Below are 16,971 nucleotides of genomic sequence, written 5' to 3' on the forward strand. Positions count from 1 at the left end.
CAAGAAGACCACCATCATACCGGTACCAAAGAAGAACCAGGCAACGTGCCTCAATGACTACCGTCCGGTGGCCCTGACGTCAGTCGTAATGAAGTGCTTCGAGAGGCTGATCATGAAGCGCGTCACCTCCATACTCCCAGAACGCCTTGATCCACTGCAATTTGCATACCTTTGCAACCAGTCTACATCAGATGCCATTTCCCTGGGCCGACATTCATCCCGAGAGCATCTCAAAAACAAGGACTCCTACATCAGACTCCTATTTATTGACTACAGCTCCGCCTTCAACACCACAATCCCAGCCAAGCTCATATCAAAGCTCCAAAACCTAGGACTTGGCTCTCCATTCTGCAACTGGATCCTCGATTTTCTGACCAACACCACAATCAGTAAGAATGAACAACAACACCTCCTCCACAATAGTCCTCAATACCGGGGCCCCGCAAGGCTGCGTACTTAGCCCCCTACTCTACTCCCTGTACACACTGACTGCGTGGCAAAACTTGGTTCCAACTCCATCTACAAGTTTTCTGACGATACGCCCATAGTGGGCTGGATCTCGAATAACGACGAGTCCGAATACAGGAGGGAGATAGAGAACCTAGTGGAGTGGTGCAGCGGCAACAAGCTCTCCCTTAATGCCAGCAAAACTAAAGAGCTGGTCATTGACTTCAGGAAGCAAAGTACTGTACACACCCCTGTCAGCATCAACGGAGCCGAGGTGGAGATGGTTAGCAGTTTCAGATTCCTAGGGGTGCACATCTCCAAAAATCTGTCCTGGTTCACCCAAGTTGACGCTATCACCAAGAAAGCACAACAGCGCCTATACTTCCTCAGGAAACTAAGGAAATTCGGCATGTCCACATTAACCCTTACCAACTTTTACAGATGCACTATAGAAAGCATCCTATCGGGCTGCATCACAGCCTGGTATGGCAACTGCTCGGCCCAGAACCGCAAGAAACTTCAGTGAGTCATGAACACCGCCCAGTCCATCACACGAACCTGCCTCCCATCCATTGACTCCATCTACACCTCCCGCTGCCTGAGGAAAGCGGGCAGCCTAATCAAAGATCCCTCCCACCCGGCTTACTCACTCTTCCAAATTCTTCCATCGGGCAGGAGATACAGAAGTCTGAGAACACGCACGAACACTCAAAAACAGCTTCTTCCCCGCTGTTACGAGACTCCTAAATGATCCTCTTATTGACTGACCTCATTAACTCTACACCCTGTATGCTTTACCCGATGCAGGTGCTTGTGTAGTTACATTGTGTACCTTGTGTTGCCCTATTATGTATTTTCTTTTATTCCCTTTTTTTTCCATGTACTGAATGATCTGTTGAGCTGCTCGCAGAAAAATACTTTTCACTGTACCTCGGTACACGTGACAATAAACAAATGCAATCCAATCCAATTTATGTGCTGCTGTATCCTCTGACAATCCTCTTCACTATCCGCAACTCCATCAATTTCTGTGTCGTCTGCAAACTTACTAATCAGACCAGCTACATTTTTGTCCAAATCATTTATATACACGACGAACAACAAAGGTCCTAGAACTGATCCCCCTGTGGAACGCCGCTAGTCACAGCCTTCCATTCAGAAAAGCACCCTTCCGCTGCGACCCTGTGTCTTCCGTGCCGGAGACTAATGGGTTGTTGTTGCAGATCGAGCTGAGTGCACGAAGATATTCGAGGGGTTAGAACATAGAACATAGAGAAATACAGCATAGAACAGGCCCTTCGGCCCACAATGTTATGTTGCTTTTTTTGTCCTAGGTTAATCATAGATTATCATAGAATTTTGGACACTAAGGGCAATTTATCACGGCCAATCCACCCAACCTGCACATCTTTGGACTGTGGGAGGAAACGGGAGTTCCCGGAGGAAACCCACGCACACATGTGGAGGATGTGCAGACTCCACACAGACAGTGACCCAAGCCGGAATTGAACCTGGGACCCTGGAGCTGTGAAGCAATTGTGATATCCACAATGCTACCGTGCTGCCCTTAAGAACAAATTAATCTACACTCCATAATTCTATCCTAATCCATGTACCTATCCAATGGCCGCTTGAAGGTCCCGAATGTTTCCGACTCAACTACTTCCACAGGCAGTGCATTCCATGCCCCCACTGCTCTCTGGGTAAAGAACCTACCTCTGACATCCTCCCTATATCTTCCACCATTCACCATAAATTTATGTCCCCTTGTAATGGTTTGTTCCACCCGGGGAAAAAGTCTCTGACTGTCTATCTATTCCCCTGATCATCTTATAAACCTCTATCAAGTCGCCCCTTCATCCTTCTCCGTTTGAATGAGAAAAGGCCTAGCACCCTCAACCTTTCCTCGTAAGACCTACTCTCCATTCCAGGCAACATCCTGGTAAGTCTCCTTTGCACCTTTTCCAAAGCTTCCACATCCTTCCTCAAAAGGATTAGGTTGATTGTTGTGCTGAGCTGAGGTGTGCTGCCGTACGAGGCACTCGGGAGCAGATTCAGTAAGTAGTTTCAAAAAGCACATGACGAGAAAACGGCAGGTCCCTGGGGGCGGCCAAAAGGAGGGGCCTGGCATGAATAGGGGTCGCACTTCCTCTGTGGATGAGCTGAACGGCCTCATTCCGAGCCTTCTGATGCTGTGCCTCCTTGGGCGGGTTCTGGAGATGGTTTGAGGGCAGACGGTGTTTGCAGACATGGAGGTAAAATGACGAGAAGACCAGAATTCACTTGGAAGAGAGAAACTTTTATTCATTGAACCCTTAAAAGAACAAAGCAACATGGTGAAAGGCCGTCAGCCTGAGGGATGATTCTCAGCTCTGACAGATTCTTACTGAGGATGGGGGAGACAGGCCAAGGGGAGCTGGCTGCTACCAAAAGGTTATGGCCCGTCAGCAAAAGGCGACTCACCACCCGGCACAAAACGTTTACCGACAGCCACGCTGGTTAGATTCCGTTGCGTCTGAAGTGAGACTGGATGTCCCTCTGGTTCACAACATCCACCGCTCGGCCCCGCGCTCTGCCCATTACATCTTCATCTTGAAGGAGCTGGAGGGCCCTGGATTGGGGCCCTGAGGCTGGTGATGATGTGGAGCCCGGTCTTCACCTGGAGAGAAGCCGAAAAAGCCCCATGGGCCATCGGGCGCCGGCGAGCCAAAGAAGGACGGCCGAAGGCGGAAGTCACCCTCGGAGGACTCCTCCCTCAGGGGATTCTCCATCGGAACGAACTGGGAGGTCCTGCCTGCTGGTGAGAAACAAACGTGTGACCAGCATTTTCATTAATGCCGCACGGAGGCTAATCCCTCTATCCGCACCCAATCTCACCCCTCTGTGCGTGGAGTCTAAACCAGTCCCCACACCCAGTCTAATCCCCCCTCCACACCCAGTCTAATCCCCTCTCCACACCCAGTCTAATCCCCTCTCCCCTCCCAGTCTAATCCCCTCTCCACACCCAGTCTAATCCCCTCTCCACACCCAGTCTACTCCCCTCTCCACACCCAGTCTAATCCCCTCTCCACACCCAGGCTAATCCCCTCTCCACACCCAGTCTAATCCCCTCTCCACACCCAGTCAATTCCCCTCCACACCCAGTCTAATCCCCTCTCCACACCCAGTCTAATCCCCTATCCACACCCAGTCTAATCCCCTCTCCACACCCAGTCTAATCCCCTCTCCACACCCAGTCTAATCCCCTCTCCACACCCAGTCTAATCCCCTCTCCACACCATCTAATCCCCTCTCCACACCCAGTCTAATCCCCTCCACACCCAGTCTAATCCCCTCCACACCCAGTCTAATCCCCTCTCCAAACCAGTCTAATCCCCTCTCCACACCCAGTCTAATCCCCTCTCCACACCCAGTCTAATCCCCTCTCCACACCATCTAATCCCCTCTCCACACCCAGTCTAATCCCCTCCACACCCAGTCTAATCCCCTCCACACCCAGTCTAATCCCCTCTCCAACCCAGTCTAATCCCCTCTCCGCACCCAGTCTAATCCTCTCTCCACACCCAGTCTAATCCCCTCTCCACACCCAGGCTATTTCCCTCTCCACACCCAGTCTAATCCCCTCTCCACACTCAGTCTAATCCCCTCTCCACACCCAGTCTAATCCCCTCTCCACACCCAGTCTAATCCCCTCCACACCCAGTCTAATCCCCTCTCCACACCCAGTCTAATCCCCTCTCCACACCCAATCTATTCCCCTCTCCACACCCAGGCTAATCCCCTCTCCACACCCAGTCTAATCCCCTCTCCACACCCAGTCTAATCCCCTCTCCACACCCAGTCTAATCCCCTCTCCACACCCAGTCTATTCCCCTCTCCACACCCAGTCTAATCCGCTCTCCACACCCAGTCAATTCCCCTCCACACCCAGTCTAATCCCCTCTCCACACCCAGTCTAATCCCCTCTCCACACCCAGTCTAATCCCATCTACACACCCAGTCTAATCCTCTCTCCACGCCCAGGCTAATCCCCTCTCCACACCCAGGCTAAGACCCCCTCCACACCCAGGCTAATCCCCTCTCCACACCCAGTCTGATCCCCTCTCCACAGCCAGTCTAGTCCGTATCCCACTCCCCCCCGCACCGTTACGTGAATTGGCCATGTTAAATTGGCGCTTAGTGACCAAGATGTGCAGGATAGGTAGATTGGCCGTGCTAAATTGCCCCTTCCGTGTCCAAAGATGTCCAGGTTAGATGGATTGGCCGTGTTAAATTGCCCCTTAGTATCCAAAGATGTCCAGGTTAGGGGGATTGACCGCGCTGAATTGCGCTTTCTGGTTAGGGGGATTGGCCATGCTAAATTGTCCCTTAGTGTCCAAAGATGTGCAGTTTAGGGGGATTGGCGAGGCTAAATTGTCCCTTAGTGTCCAAAGATGTGCAGGTTAGGTGGATTGACCATGCTAAATTGTCCCTGAGTGTCCAAAGATATGCAGGTTAGGTGGATTGGCCGTGCTAAATTGTCCCTTCGTGTCCAAAGATGTGCAGGTTAGGGGGATTGGCCAGGCTAAATTGTCCCTTAGTGTCCAAAGATGTGCAGGTTAGGTGGATTGACCATGCTAAATTGTCCCTGAGTGTCCAAAGATGTGCAGGTTAGGTGGATTGGCCGTGCTAAATTGTCCCTTCGTGTCCAAAAATGTGCAGGTTAGGGGGATTGGCCAGGCTAAATTGTCCCTTAATGTCCAAAGATGTGTAGGTTAGGTGGATTGGCCGTGCTAAATTGTTGCTTAGTGACCAAAGATGTGCAGGTTAGGTGGATCGGCCACGCTAAATTGTCTCTTAGTGTCCAAAGATGTGCAGGTTAGGTGGATTGGCCATGCTAAATTGTCCCTTTGTGTCCAAAGATGTGCAGGATAGGTGAATTGGCCCTGCTAAATTGCCTCTTAGTCTCCAAAAATGTGTAGGTCAGGTAGATTGACCGTGCTAAATTGTCCCTCAGTGTCAAAGAGGTGCAGGTTAGGTAGACTGGCCGTGCGATATTGTCCCTTAGTCTCCAAAGATGTGTAGGTTAGGTAGATTGGCCATGATAAATTGTCCCTTTGTGTCCAAAGATGTGCAGGTTAGGTGGATTGGCCATGCTAAATTGTCCCTTTGTGTCCAAAGATGTGCAGGATAGGTGAATTGGCCCTGCTAAATTGCCTCTTAGTCTCCAAAGATGTGTAGGTTAGGTAGATTGGCCGTGCTAAATTGTCCCTCGGTGTCAAAGAGGTGCAGGTTAGGTAGATTGGCCGTGCGATATTGTCCCTTAGTCTCCAAAGATGTGTAGGTTAGGTAGATTGGCCGTGCTAAATTGTCCCTCAGTGTCAAAGAGGTGCAGGTTAGGTAGATTGGCCGTGCTAAATCATCCTTTAGTGTCCAAAGATGTGCACGTTAGGTGGATTGGCCGTGCTAAATTGTCCCTTAGTGTCAAAGCTGTGCAGGTTAGGTGGATTGGCCATGTTAAATTGTCCCTTAGTGTCCAAAGATGTGCAGGTTAGGTGGATTGGCCATGCTAAATTGCCCCTTAGTCTCCAAAGGTGTGTAGGTTAGGTGGATTGGCCGTGCTAAATTGTCCCTTAGTCTCCAAAGGTGTGTAGGTTAGGTGGATTGGCCGTGCTAAATTGTCCCTTAGTCTCCAAAGGTGTGTAGGTTAGGTGGATTGGCCATGCGAAATTGTCCCTTAGTGTCCAAAGATGCGCAGGATAAGTGGATTGGCCGTTCTAAATTGTCCCTTAGTGGCTAAAGATGTACAGGGTTGGGTGGATTGGCCGTGTTAAATTGTCCATTAGTGTCCAAAGATGTACAGGTTAGGGGGATTGGCCGTGCTAAATTGTCACTTCTTAGTGTTCAAAGATGTGCAGTTTGGGTGGATTGGCGCTGCTAAATTGTCCCTTAGTGTCCAAAGATGTGCAGGTTAGGTGGATTGACCATGCTAAATTGTCCCTGAGTGTCCAAAAATGTGCAGGTTAGGTGGATTGGCCGTGCTAAATTGTCCCTTCGTGTCCAAAGATGTGCAGGTTAGGTGGATTGGCCGTGCTAAATTGTTGCTTAGTGACCAAAGATGTGCAGGTTAGGTGGATCGGCCACGCTAAATTGTCTCTTAGTGTCCAAAGATGTGCAGGTTAGGTGGATTGGCCATGCTAAATTGTCCCTTTGTGTCCAAAGATGTGCAGGATAGGTGAATTGGCCCTGCTAAATTGCCTCTTAGTCTCCAAAGATGTGTAGGTCAGGTAGATTGACCGTGCTAAATTGTCCCTCAGTGTCAAAGAGGTGCAGGTTAGGTAGACTGGCCGTGCGATATTGTCCCTTAGTCTCCAAAGATGTGTAGGTTAGGTAGATTGGCCATGATAAATTGTCCCTTTGTGTCCAAAGATGTGCAGGTTAGGTAGATTGGCCGTGCTAAATCATCCTTTAGTGTCCAAAGATGTGCACGTTAGGTGGATTGGCCGTGCTAAATTGTCCCTTCGTGTCCAAAGATGTGCAGGTTAGGTGGATTGGCCGTGCTAAATTGTTGCTTAGTGACCAAAGATGTGCAGGTTAGGTGGATCGGCCACGCTAAATTGTCTCTTAGTGTCCAAAGATGTGCAGGTTAGGTGGATTGGCCATGCTAAATTGTCCCTTTGTGTCCAAAGATGTGCAGGATAGGTGAATTGGCCCTGCTAAATTGCCTCTTAGTCTCCAAAGATGTGTAGGTTAGGTAGATTGGCCGTGCTAAATTGTCCCTCGGTGTCAAAGAGGTGCAGGTTAGATAGATTGGCCGTGCGATATTGTCCCTTAGTCTCCAAAAATGTGTAGGTTAGGTAGATTGGCCGTGCTAAATTGTCCCTCAGTGTCAAAGAGGTGCAGGTTAGGTAGATTGGCCGTGCTAAATCATCCTTTAGTGTCCAAAGATGTGCACGTTAGGTGGATTGGCCGTGCTAAATTGTCCCTTAGTGTCAAAGCTGTGCAGGTTAGGTGGATTGGCCATGTTAAATTGTCCCTTAGTGTCCAAAGATGTGCAGGTTAGGTGGATTGGCCATGCTAAATTGCCCCTTAGTCTCCAAAGGTGTGTAGGTTAGGTGGATTGGCCGTGCTAAATTGCCCCTTAGTCTCCACAGCTGTGCAGGTTAGGTAGATTGGCCGTGTTAAATTGTCCCTTAGTGTCCAAAGATGTGCAGGTTAGGTGGATTGGCCGTGCTAAATTGCCCCTTAGTCTCCAAAGGTGTGTAGGTTAGGTGGATTGGCCGTGCTAAATTGTCCCTTAGTCTCCAAAGGTGTGTAGGTTAGGTGGATTGGCCGTGCTAAATTGTCCCTTGGTCTCCAAAGGTGTGTAGGTTAGGTGGATTGGCCATGCGAAATTGTCCCTTAGTGTCCAAAGATGCGCAGGATAAGTGGATTGGCCGTTCTAAATTGTCCCTTAGTGGCTAAAGATGTACAGGGTTGGGTGGATTGGCCGTGTTAAATTGTCCATTAGTGTCCAAAGATGTACAGGTTAGGGGGATTGGCCGTGCTAAATTGTCACTTCTTAGTGTTCAAAGATGTGCAGTTTGGGTGGATTGGCGCTGCTAAATTGTCCCTTAGTGTCCAACAATGTGCAGTTTAGGTGGACAGGCCATGCTAAATTGTCCCTTAGTGTCTAACGATGTGCAGGTTAAGTGGATTGGCCGGGCTAAATTGTCCCTTCGTGTCCAAAGATGTGCAGGTTAGGTGGAATGGCCGTGCTATATTGCCCCTTTGTGTCCAAAGATGTGCAGGTTAAGTGGATTGGCCGGGCTAAATTGTCCCTTCGTGTCCAAAGATGTGCAGGTTAGGTGGATTGGAAGGCTAAATTGCCCCTTAGTGACGAAAGATATGCAGGTTAGGGGGATTGACCGTGTGAAATTGCCCCTTAGTATTCAAAGATGTGTAGGTTAAGTGGATTGGCCATGTGAAATTGTCCCTTAGTCTCCAAAGATATGCAGGATAGGTGGATTGGCCGTGCAAAGTTGTCCCTTAGTGTTCAAAGATGAGTAGGTTGGGTGGATTGGCCGTGTTAAATTGTCCCTCAGTGTTCAAAGACGTACTGTTTAGGTGGATTGGCCGTGCTAAATTGTCCCTTAGTGTTCAAAGATGTGTAGGTTAAGTGGATTGGCCATGTGAAATTGTCCCTTAGACTCCAAAGATGTGCAGGATAGGTGGATTGGATTGGCCGTGCTAAATTGTCCCTTTGTGTCCAAAGATGTCCAGATTAGGGGGATTGGCCGTGCTAAATTGTCCCTTAGTGTCCAAAGATGTACAGGTTAGGTGGCTTGGCCATGCTAAATTGTCCCTTTGTGTCCAAAGATGTGCAGGTTAGGTGGAATGACGTGCTAAATTGTCCCTTAGTGTCCAAAGATGTGCAGGTTAGGTGGATTGGCCATGCTAAATTGTCCCTTTGTGTCCAAAAATGTGCAGGTTAGGTGGAAAGGCGTGCTAAATTGTCCCTTAGTGTCCAAAGATGTGCAGGTTAGGTGGATTGGCCATGCTAAATTGTCTCTTAGTGTCCAAAGATGTGCAGGTTAGGTGGATTAGCCGTGCTAAATTGCCTCTTAGTGTTCAGAGGTATACAGGTTTGGTGGATTGGCCATGCTAAATTGTCTCTTAGTGTCCAATGATGTGCAGGTTAGGTGGGGTTACGGGGATAGGGTTGGGGTGTGGACTTGGGTAAGATGCTTTTTTCGAGGGTCGTTGCAGACTCAATGGGCCGAACGGCCTCCCACAGCACTGTTGCGGTTCTACGGTTCTCAGGTAATGGGGAGGAACACTGACATCTCCAGTGGGCGAAAGCAGAGATGATAGAAAAAAGTCTTCTCCAGGACATGGACGTGACGGCCGATGGGATTTCGGGCTGGAACTCGAAAGCACTCGAGGTCACGTTGACTAAATGGCACGGGCAACTGAACGCGGGTTGCCAAGGAGGGTTTTCCGTGGGACGTGACTGCGGCGCTCGTACCTAAAGGCATGCCGTACAGGGCTCCGGCGGGGCCCACTGCCGCCGGGGCATCGCCCCCGCCCACCATGGCCATGCTGCGCAGGCGCAGGCTGTCGTAGAAGCCTTGCAGCTTCTGGTACTGCCGGTTCCTGTCCATCAGCTTCTCCGACACCTCGCTGTACTTCTTCTTGTACTCCTCCAGCATCTTCTTGAGCGAGGACACCTCGCTGCGGCTGTTGCTCACCTCCATGTCCTTGCCTTGCAGCTGCTGAGTGTAGAGTTTGTCCATCTGCTTCAGCCGGCCCTCCGCTTTGCTGTAGGCGGACTCCTGGTACATCCGCTCCTGGTGGATCTGAAAGAACCGCAGGTTAAAATTCGCCCCAGCCAAACGGAGACTGGATTCCATGGAATCGGTGGGGGGAGAGTGGAAGCAGCTCTAACTGACCCGTCTGGACTGAAATCATCGAATTAGACCGGACTGCCACCACCAAAACAGGCCATTCAGCCCAACTCCTGCTACCCCCTTCTCCATCTCACCCCAACACCACATTCTTCTCTTCCTCACTCTCTCGTGTTTATCCACCTTCCCCATACCAGTCCCCTCAAACCATTCCCCAAGAATCGGGACAACTAAATAACTTCTTGTTGAAGTTGTCCATGGGTCTAATGGCCTCCTTCTGCACTGTCTGTTCTGTGTGTGGTCTATATGTGGGAGGGTGGGGTGAGAGATCCCTGAACATAGAACATACAGTGCAGAAGGAGTCGGCACTGACCCACTTAAGCCCTCACATCCACCCTATCCCCGTAACCTAATAACCCCCTTCCCCCTAACCTTTTTTGGATACTGAGGGACAATTTAGCAAGTCCAATCCATCTAACCTGCACGTCTTTGGACTGTGTGAGGAAACCGTAGCACCTGGAGGAAATCCACGCAGACACGGGGGAGAACGTGCAGACTCCGCACAGACAGCGTCCCAGCGGGGAATCGAACCCGGAACCCTGGCGCAGTGAAGCCACAGTGTTGCGTTCAGGTCTGGTCACCCTATGACAGGAAGGATATTGTTAGACGAGGAAGAGTGTGGAAGAGATTTACGAGGATGCGACCAGGACTTGATGGTCTGAGTGATAAGGAGAGGGTGGATGGGCTGGGACTTTTTTCCTGGAGCGTAGGAGGCTTCGGGGCGATCTTATAGAGGTCTATAAAATAATGAGGAGCATCGATCGATAAGGTAGATAGTTGACACCTTTGCAATGAGGAAATAATACAAATGGTTGTAGATAGGTTAGGTGATTGGGCCAATGTGGTAGACGGAGTTTCATGTGGATGAGTATGAGGTTATCCATTTTGGACAGAAAGATGGAAAGGCAATTTATTATCAATGCAGAGACACTTCAAAGTGTTTCGTTGGAGAGGGATCTGGGTGTACTCGTGCATCAATCGCAGGAAATTAGCACGTCGGTACAGCAGGGAATATGGAAGGCAAGTGGGATTCTAGCCTTTGTAATGTCATGTGAGAGAAGAGAGAGAGAGGAAAAAGAGAGAGAGGAAAACAGAAAGAATAGCCCCAGCAGAACAAAAAGAAAGAGAAAGGGAGATACAGATCAGGGAAAAAGATCGAGAGAGATTTGAACTTCAGAAAATGGCCATGAAACACAACAGTTACAATTGGCGGACACAAAGGGATCGTATAGAGACCTCCTTGTTCAAAGAGACTCTCAATCAAGAAGGATTTCAATTGGGGGAAGAAGAACGGGGGCAAAAACTGACTATATCATTATACCTGTTTGCGTGTGTTTTTGAAACGATAAAGTATATTTTCTGTGTGCATTGCTTAAAGGATGGTGAAAAGGTGAAAAATGAAACCATCTTAGAGTTGAAGGTTTCTTTTTGGGGGAAGGTTTCATGTGAGAGTACCTTTAAGAAATGGGTGTTGATTAATGGGTGTGTATACAAATATCTGTAGTGAGAGTACCTTTAAGAAATGGGTGTTTATAAATGGGTGTGTATATAAATATCTGTAGTGACAGTACCTTTAAAAAATGGGTGTTTTAAGGGCAGCACGGTGGCCTAGTGGTTAGCACAACCTCCTCACGGCGCTGAGGTCCCAGGTTCGATCCCGGCTCTGGGTCACTGTCCGTGTGGAGTTTGCACGTTCTCCCCGTGTCTGCGTGGGTTTCGCCCCCACAACCCAAAAATGTGCAGAGTAGGTGGATTGGCCACGCTAAATTGCCCCTTAATAGAAAAAATAATTGGGTAATCAAAATTTTAAAAAAAAAAATGGGTGTTTATAAATGGGTGTGTTTATAAATATCTAGTGAGAGTACCTTGAAGAAATGGGTTTTTACTACTGCAGTGATGTCAGAGAGTGGGTGGAGCTGGGCTGTCTGTCAGCTTTTTACTTTCATTTTAGGTTGTTTGCTGCAGGGTGTGTTGTAGTTTCCCTTTCAGAGCTGGATAGCTGCAGTCGCAGACAGAAGGGGTATGAATCTCTCTCTGTAATCTAAAGGCTGTAAATCAATCCTGGTGATTTAAAACTAATAACAGTAGTGACTTTAACCTGATGTGCTTCTGGTAAAAGGTGTTTTAAGTCTTATGGATGTTAAATGGAAAGCTTAAAGGATTATTTAGTGTTGTATTCTTTGGGGGTTGTATTTGAATTAATGGTTGCTATGATGTTCACTGTATGTTTTTAAAAGGTGAGTTCATAGAATAAGCATTGTTTTGCTTTAAAAAATACTTTTCCATTTCTGCTGTACCTCACCTGTGGAGTGGGCTGTGTGCTCCTCATACCACAATCTAGTAAAAGTTGTGGGTCAGGTGAACTCCATGATACACTTTGGGGTTCTCTAATCCCTGGCCCATAACAATAGCTTGAGGGATAGAGTATAAAAGTCGGGGGTTGTTGCTACAACTGTACAGGGCATTGGGGAGACCGCATCTGGAGTACAGTTTTGATCCCCTTATTTGAGGAGGGATGTAGTTGTGTGAGAGGCAGTACAGAGGAGGTTCACTAGATTGATTGCTGAGATGAGGGGTTTGTCTTATGAGCAGTTTAGGCTGACACTGTCTCAAGTTCAGAAGAAGCAGAGGAGATCTAATTGACATGTGTAAGATGATAAAAGGTTTTGACAAAGTAGACGTGGACTAGATTCCTCCTCTGGGTTGCCGTTTATTCTCCTACACCGGAAAGAGTATGAACCTCGGCCTGTCGGGAATCTGCCCTATATCCGTTCCTCACCCCACCCTCCTCCACCAACAATACCACAACTCAGGGAGGGGGTGCCCATGAACCGAGCCCAGTGCTTCAGGTGGCACAGGGACAAAACCGTGTGCCGCTGTCTACCGTTGATCCATCCCCTTTGTCATCCAGTTCCCCCATGCGGTATCGCAAACAGAATCGAATCGCGCTCTCCCCGTTATTGGGTGATCGGGGGCGGGAGCGGAGGGGCTTGGGGAGGAAGGGGTTCAGTAGCCTGGGAGGGGGGCACAAGGGGAGTTGTTGGGTGTGGGGTATTGACTCCCAAGGACGGGGAGACATCAGCACCCTGCGACGGGCAGATGGGGGAGGGCTCCCTGGGGTGTTGGGTGTGGGGCACCCCGGGGTTCTGGGTGGGGGGCACCCCGGGGTGCTAACCTGGTAGCCCCAGCCGGCGATCTCCAGCAGAGTGTGTGGCCGGAGGCCAGACAGCAGCCCGGGGTGCTGGGTAGATGCTGGCCACCCCGGGGTGCTGGGTGGGAGGGGCAACCTGGTAGTGCTGACCTGGTAGCCCCAGAAGGCCAGTGCCCGGCCGGCGATCTCCAGCACGGTGTGTGGCCAGAGGCCGGACAGCACCCCAGGGTGCTGGGTGAGTGCTGGGTGTGGGGGCACCCCGGGGTGCTGACCTGGTAGCTCCAGAAGGCCAGTGCCCGGCCAGCGATCTCTAGCATGGTGTGTGGCCGGAGGCCAGACAGCACCCCGGGGTGCTGGATGGGTGCTGGGCACCCCAGGGTGCTGGGTGGGTGCTGGATGCTGACCTGGTAGCCCCAGAAGGCCAGTGCCCGGCCGGCGATCTCCAGCACGGTGTGTGGCCGGAGGCCGGACAGCACCATGCCTTTGTAGTCCTCGGGCGGGTTGAGGTCGGTTCGGACAATGTCCCGTTTGCCGGACAGGGCGGTGCCACAGGCCGGGCACAGGGCCGGGGAGCGGCTGAACTGCCCGCTGCCGTGCTGGTCACAGAACACGTGCGAACAGGCGGTGACCCAGGCGAAGCCGGACAGGCGGGAGCGGCAGCCGGGCAGGTTACAGAGGAGGGAGTCGTCACACAGCGCCATGGTGGGAACCAGGCCCCGCCCCCTGGGCTGGCCCCGCCCCCTGAGCCCGGCCCCGCCCCCAGGCAGCCGGGCAGGTCACAGAGGGAGTCCTCACACAGCGACATGGCGGGAACCAGACCCCGCCCCCCGCCCTGCGCACTGAGCCCAGCCCCGCCCCGCCTTCCGGCAGCCGGGCAGGTCACAAAGGAGGGAGTCCTCACACAGCGCCATGGCGGGAACCAGGCCCCGCTCCCTGGGTTGGCCCCTCCCACTGAGCCCAGCTCCGCCCCCCGGCACCCGAGCAGGTTACAGAGGAGAGAGTCCTCACAGAGCGCCATGGCGGGAACCAGGCTCCGCCGCCAGCTGCATCCCCCGAGCCCGGCAGCGGTTAGAGAGGAGAGAGTCCTCACACAGCGCCATGGCGGGAAGCAGGGACAGCCCCCTGGGGCTGGCGCCGCCCACTGAGCCCGGCCCCGCCCCCTGTAACCTCAGGCCCGCCCCAGCCCCCGCCCCATGTAGCCCAGCCACACTGGCCCCACCCCCTCTGCCCCCAGCCCCCTGTACCTCAGCCCCGCCCCCTATAACCCAAGCCAGGAATCCAGCCCTGGCCTTGTGGCTGTGAGGTTGCAGTGTTAACCCATTGTATGGGGGAAATTCCCCAGGCCTGTCCTGTACTCAAGAAACAGGATAATTAGCTCCCCCTCCCCCACCCCCTCCATTAGCCTAACCTCCATTATCAGCAAAGTGATGAAAGAAGTCATCAACAGTGCTCTCCAGCAGCCATAGGGGCTGGTTTAGCACAGTGGGGTAAACAGCTGGCTTGTAATGCAGAACAAGGCCAGTGGCGCAGGTTCAATTCCCATACCGGCCTCCCCGAACAGGCACCGGAATGTGGCGACTAGGGGCTTTTCACAGAAACTTAATTGAAGTCTACTCGTGACAATAAGCGATTATCACAAAGAAGAAAGAAAAGTACAGCACAGGAACAGGCCCTTCGGCCCGACCATGCTGCCCATCTAAACTACAATCTTCTACACTTCCTGGGTCTGTATCCCTCTATTCCCATCCTATTCATGTATTTGTCAAGGTGCCCCTTAAACGTCACTGTTGTCCCTGCTTCCACCATCTCCTCCGGCAGCGAGTTCCAGGCACCCACTACCCTCTGTGTAAAAAACATGCCTCGTACATCTCCTCTAAACCTTGCCCCTCACATCTTAAACCTCTGCCCCCTTGTAATTGACCCCTCTACTCTTGGGGAAAAGCCTCTGACTATCCACTCTGTCTATCCCCCCACCCGAACATTCCCAATGTTTTGTCCCCCCAAACTCTCAACTGCCCTCAACGATGTCTGTTCCTATATCCACTGCCCCCCCCCCCCCCCACCAGCACAGTGGGCGGACCTACACCATGTGGGACAGCAGCGTTTCAAGATGGCGGTCCACCGCCACCTTCTCGACGGCAACTAGGCAACCGGTTGAGCACCGAGGCACGTTTCCGTGGCTATTAATCCCCGGAGCCGGTCGCGAGTCTGTCGCCGGGGTCCTTTATTTTGTTTGGGGCACCACTGTGATCAACCAGGTGTCATGATATGCAGACATGCAGATAATGATTTACAGACAGGCAGCTGATGAACACAGAGAACAGGACATGCCCAATGAGCAGGTTCTGTTGTGCGTCGAAACAGACGGACACTGCGCAAAGTTGCCTGCCCGCAACCGCTTTCTTCTCCGTTTCCGTCCGTTGTTTTGCCACCTCCTGATACCTCGACTCACGAGGCCATCGGACAGGCTTCCATCCCACCAGTCAAGGCACCGTCGTCCCCACCACCACCTTTCTCTGGCGGTCAACCAGGATCAGACGCCAGCCAAAGAGACTGGACTTATGAACATTTGTTTTGTTTGCTATGTTCTGTTTTCTCACATTAGACAACTGTCTTCACATGTAAATACGTTCACATATGCCACCGCTTGTAAATATGTTAATATATGCCACCACATGTAAGTATGGTCACATGTGCCAACAAAACATAAAAAAAGGGGAGATGTCATGATATGCAGATAATGATATACAGACAGGCAGCTAATGAACACAGAGACCAGGACATGCCCAATGAGCAGGCAGGACACTTAGGGGTGGGATCTGACGATAAAAGGCACGAGACACTCACACTCCGCCTCTTTCCAGCGATGAACATAGACAGAGTGAGTCAGGGTGTATGTACAGTATCACACCTCCAGCACGTCGCTAAGAGGTAGTCTGGTTCAGTCAGACAGAGTAACCACACTCAGGTTAGCAGAGAGTCGAACTCATAGAGAACTATGCTAACTGTGCGACAGGTTCAATAAATCAGACTGAACTAACTTCAAAGTCTGGAGTATCTTTTGGTGAAAGCTGCATCCAGTTGCAGCCCGTGTTTTCCCAGAGTACATAACACGACACCGGGAACCTCTCCTGCTCTTACCATCTGTTATTGGCGTGTTCGTAAACGTTGCGCAGGTTGACACTCACCCTCTTTTGGTCGCCTTGCGAACACGCCTTGCTTGGTCACCAAGTCCTGGGGTGGGATTCAAACACAGAACTTGTGCCTGTAGAGGCAGGGATGCTACTCCCCTCACTACAAGGCCCTCCCTTCAGAACTGGACCCGTTCTTCTGACCAGAATCCATTACTTCACATTTCATCCTGCACTCTACCCTGGAAGAGCCAGAGACACCTATTTCCCACTCCCTATTTATCGACTGAAGCTCAGCCTTCAGCACCATCATTCTGACAAAACCCATCTCCAAACTCCGTGGCCTTGGCCTTGGCTCCTCTCTCTGCGACTGGATCCTGAACTTTCTATCCCACAGGCCACAATCAGTGAGGATAGGCAACTTAGAGCACCCACTATACTCCTTACACACCTATGACTGTGTGGCCAAATTCCCCTCCAACTCGAGAAATGAGTGGGGGGGGGGCGGGGGGGGGGGGTTGTCTGATCATGGTCAACCTATGGGTTTAAAGGGACTGTGTGTCCACTGAGAACATTAAAGCAAAAGATATGTAGTAACCTGTGTTGTCCTTGAAATTTGTGCACGTTTGTGAAGATAAGTAGGAGTGAAGGAATTTTGTATCATAGCCAGACTTTTCATGTTTAATAAATGTTTGTTTTTGAAAGCTAATTGGCAATCCTGTGACTCTGTTGCTTCACATTTTCTAAACAAAGTTAGAGTCTTTTGAGCCAGGGTTCCCATTCTGGGATCTTCCCATTCAGTTATTACATCACTGGG

At 50.9% G+C, this 16,971-nt stretch overlaps 1 protein-coding gene across 3 annotated transcripts; it reads right to left on the minus strand.

The window, feature by feature from the left end:
* Positions 1-2,725: 2,725 nt before the first annotated feature.
* LOC119959409 (E3 ubiquitin-protein ligase CCNB1IP1-like) lies at positions 2,726-13,724 on the minus strand. 3 transcript variants are annotated; one of them, XM_038787694.1, is made up of 3 exons: positions 13,428-13,724; positions 9,434-9,764; positions 2,726-3,241 (listed from the first exon to the last, which is right to left on the minus strand). In XM_038787694.1, the coding sequence occupies exons 1-3, from the start codon at positions 13,722-13,724 to the stop codon at positions 3,027-3,029; spliced, it is 843 nt and encodes a 280-aa protein (XP_038643622.1). In that variant the 3' UTR covers positions 2,726-3,026. The 3 variants fall into 3 exon arrangements, with proteins under 3 accessions (XP_038643622.1, XP_038643621.1, XP_038643624.1); XM_038787693.1 differs by having other exon boundaries at positions 2,726-3,244; XM_038787696.1 differs by lacking the exon at positions 13,428-13,724 and adding an exon at positions 12,175-12,212 and having other exon boundaries at positions 2,726-3,244.
* Between the last annotated feature and the right edge of the window lie 3,247 nt (positions 13,725-16,971).

This window comes from Scyliorhinus canicula, unplaced genomic scaffold (assembly GCF_902713615.1).
Source record: "Scyliorhinus canicula unplaced genomic scaffold, sScyCan1.1, whole genome shotgun sequence".
NCBI classification, from domain to species: domain Eukaryota; kingdom Metazoa; phylum Chordata; class Chondrichthyes; order Carcharhiniformes; family Scyliorhinidae; genus Scyliorhinus; species Scyliorhinus canicula.

Excerpts from the sequence above, each read along its gene's own strand:
- LOC119959409 (XM_038787693.1), bottom strand. The coding sequence starts at position 13,724 with ATGGCGCTGTGTGACGACTCCCTCCTCTGTAACCTGCCCGGCTGCCGC. Across the intron at positions 9,765-13,427 it reads TGGCCTTCTGGGGCTACCAG|ATCCACCAGGAGCGGATGTA; the intron begins GTCAGCATCCAG and ends CGGTTCTTTCAG. Across the intron at positions 3,245-9,433 it reads CCTGTACGGCATGCCTTTAG|CAGGCAGGACCTCCCAGTTC; the intron begins GTACGAGCGCCG and ends GTTTCTCACCAG.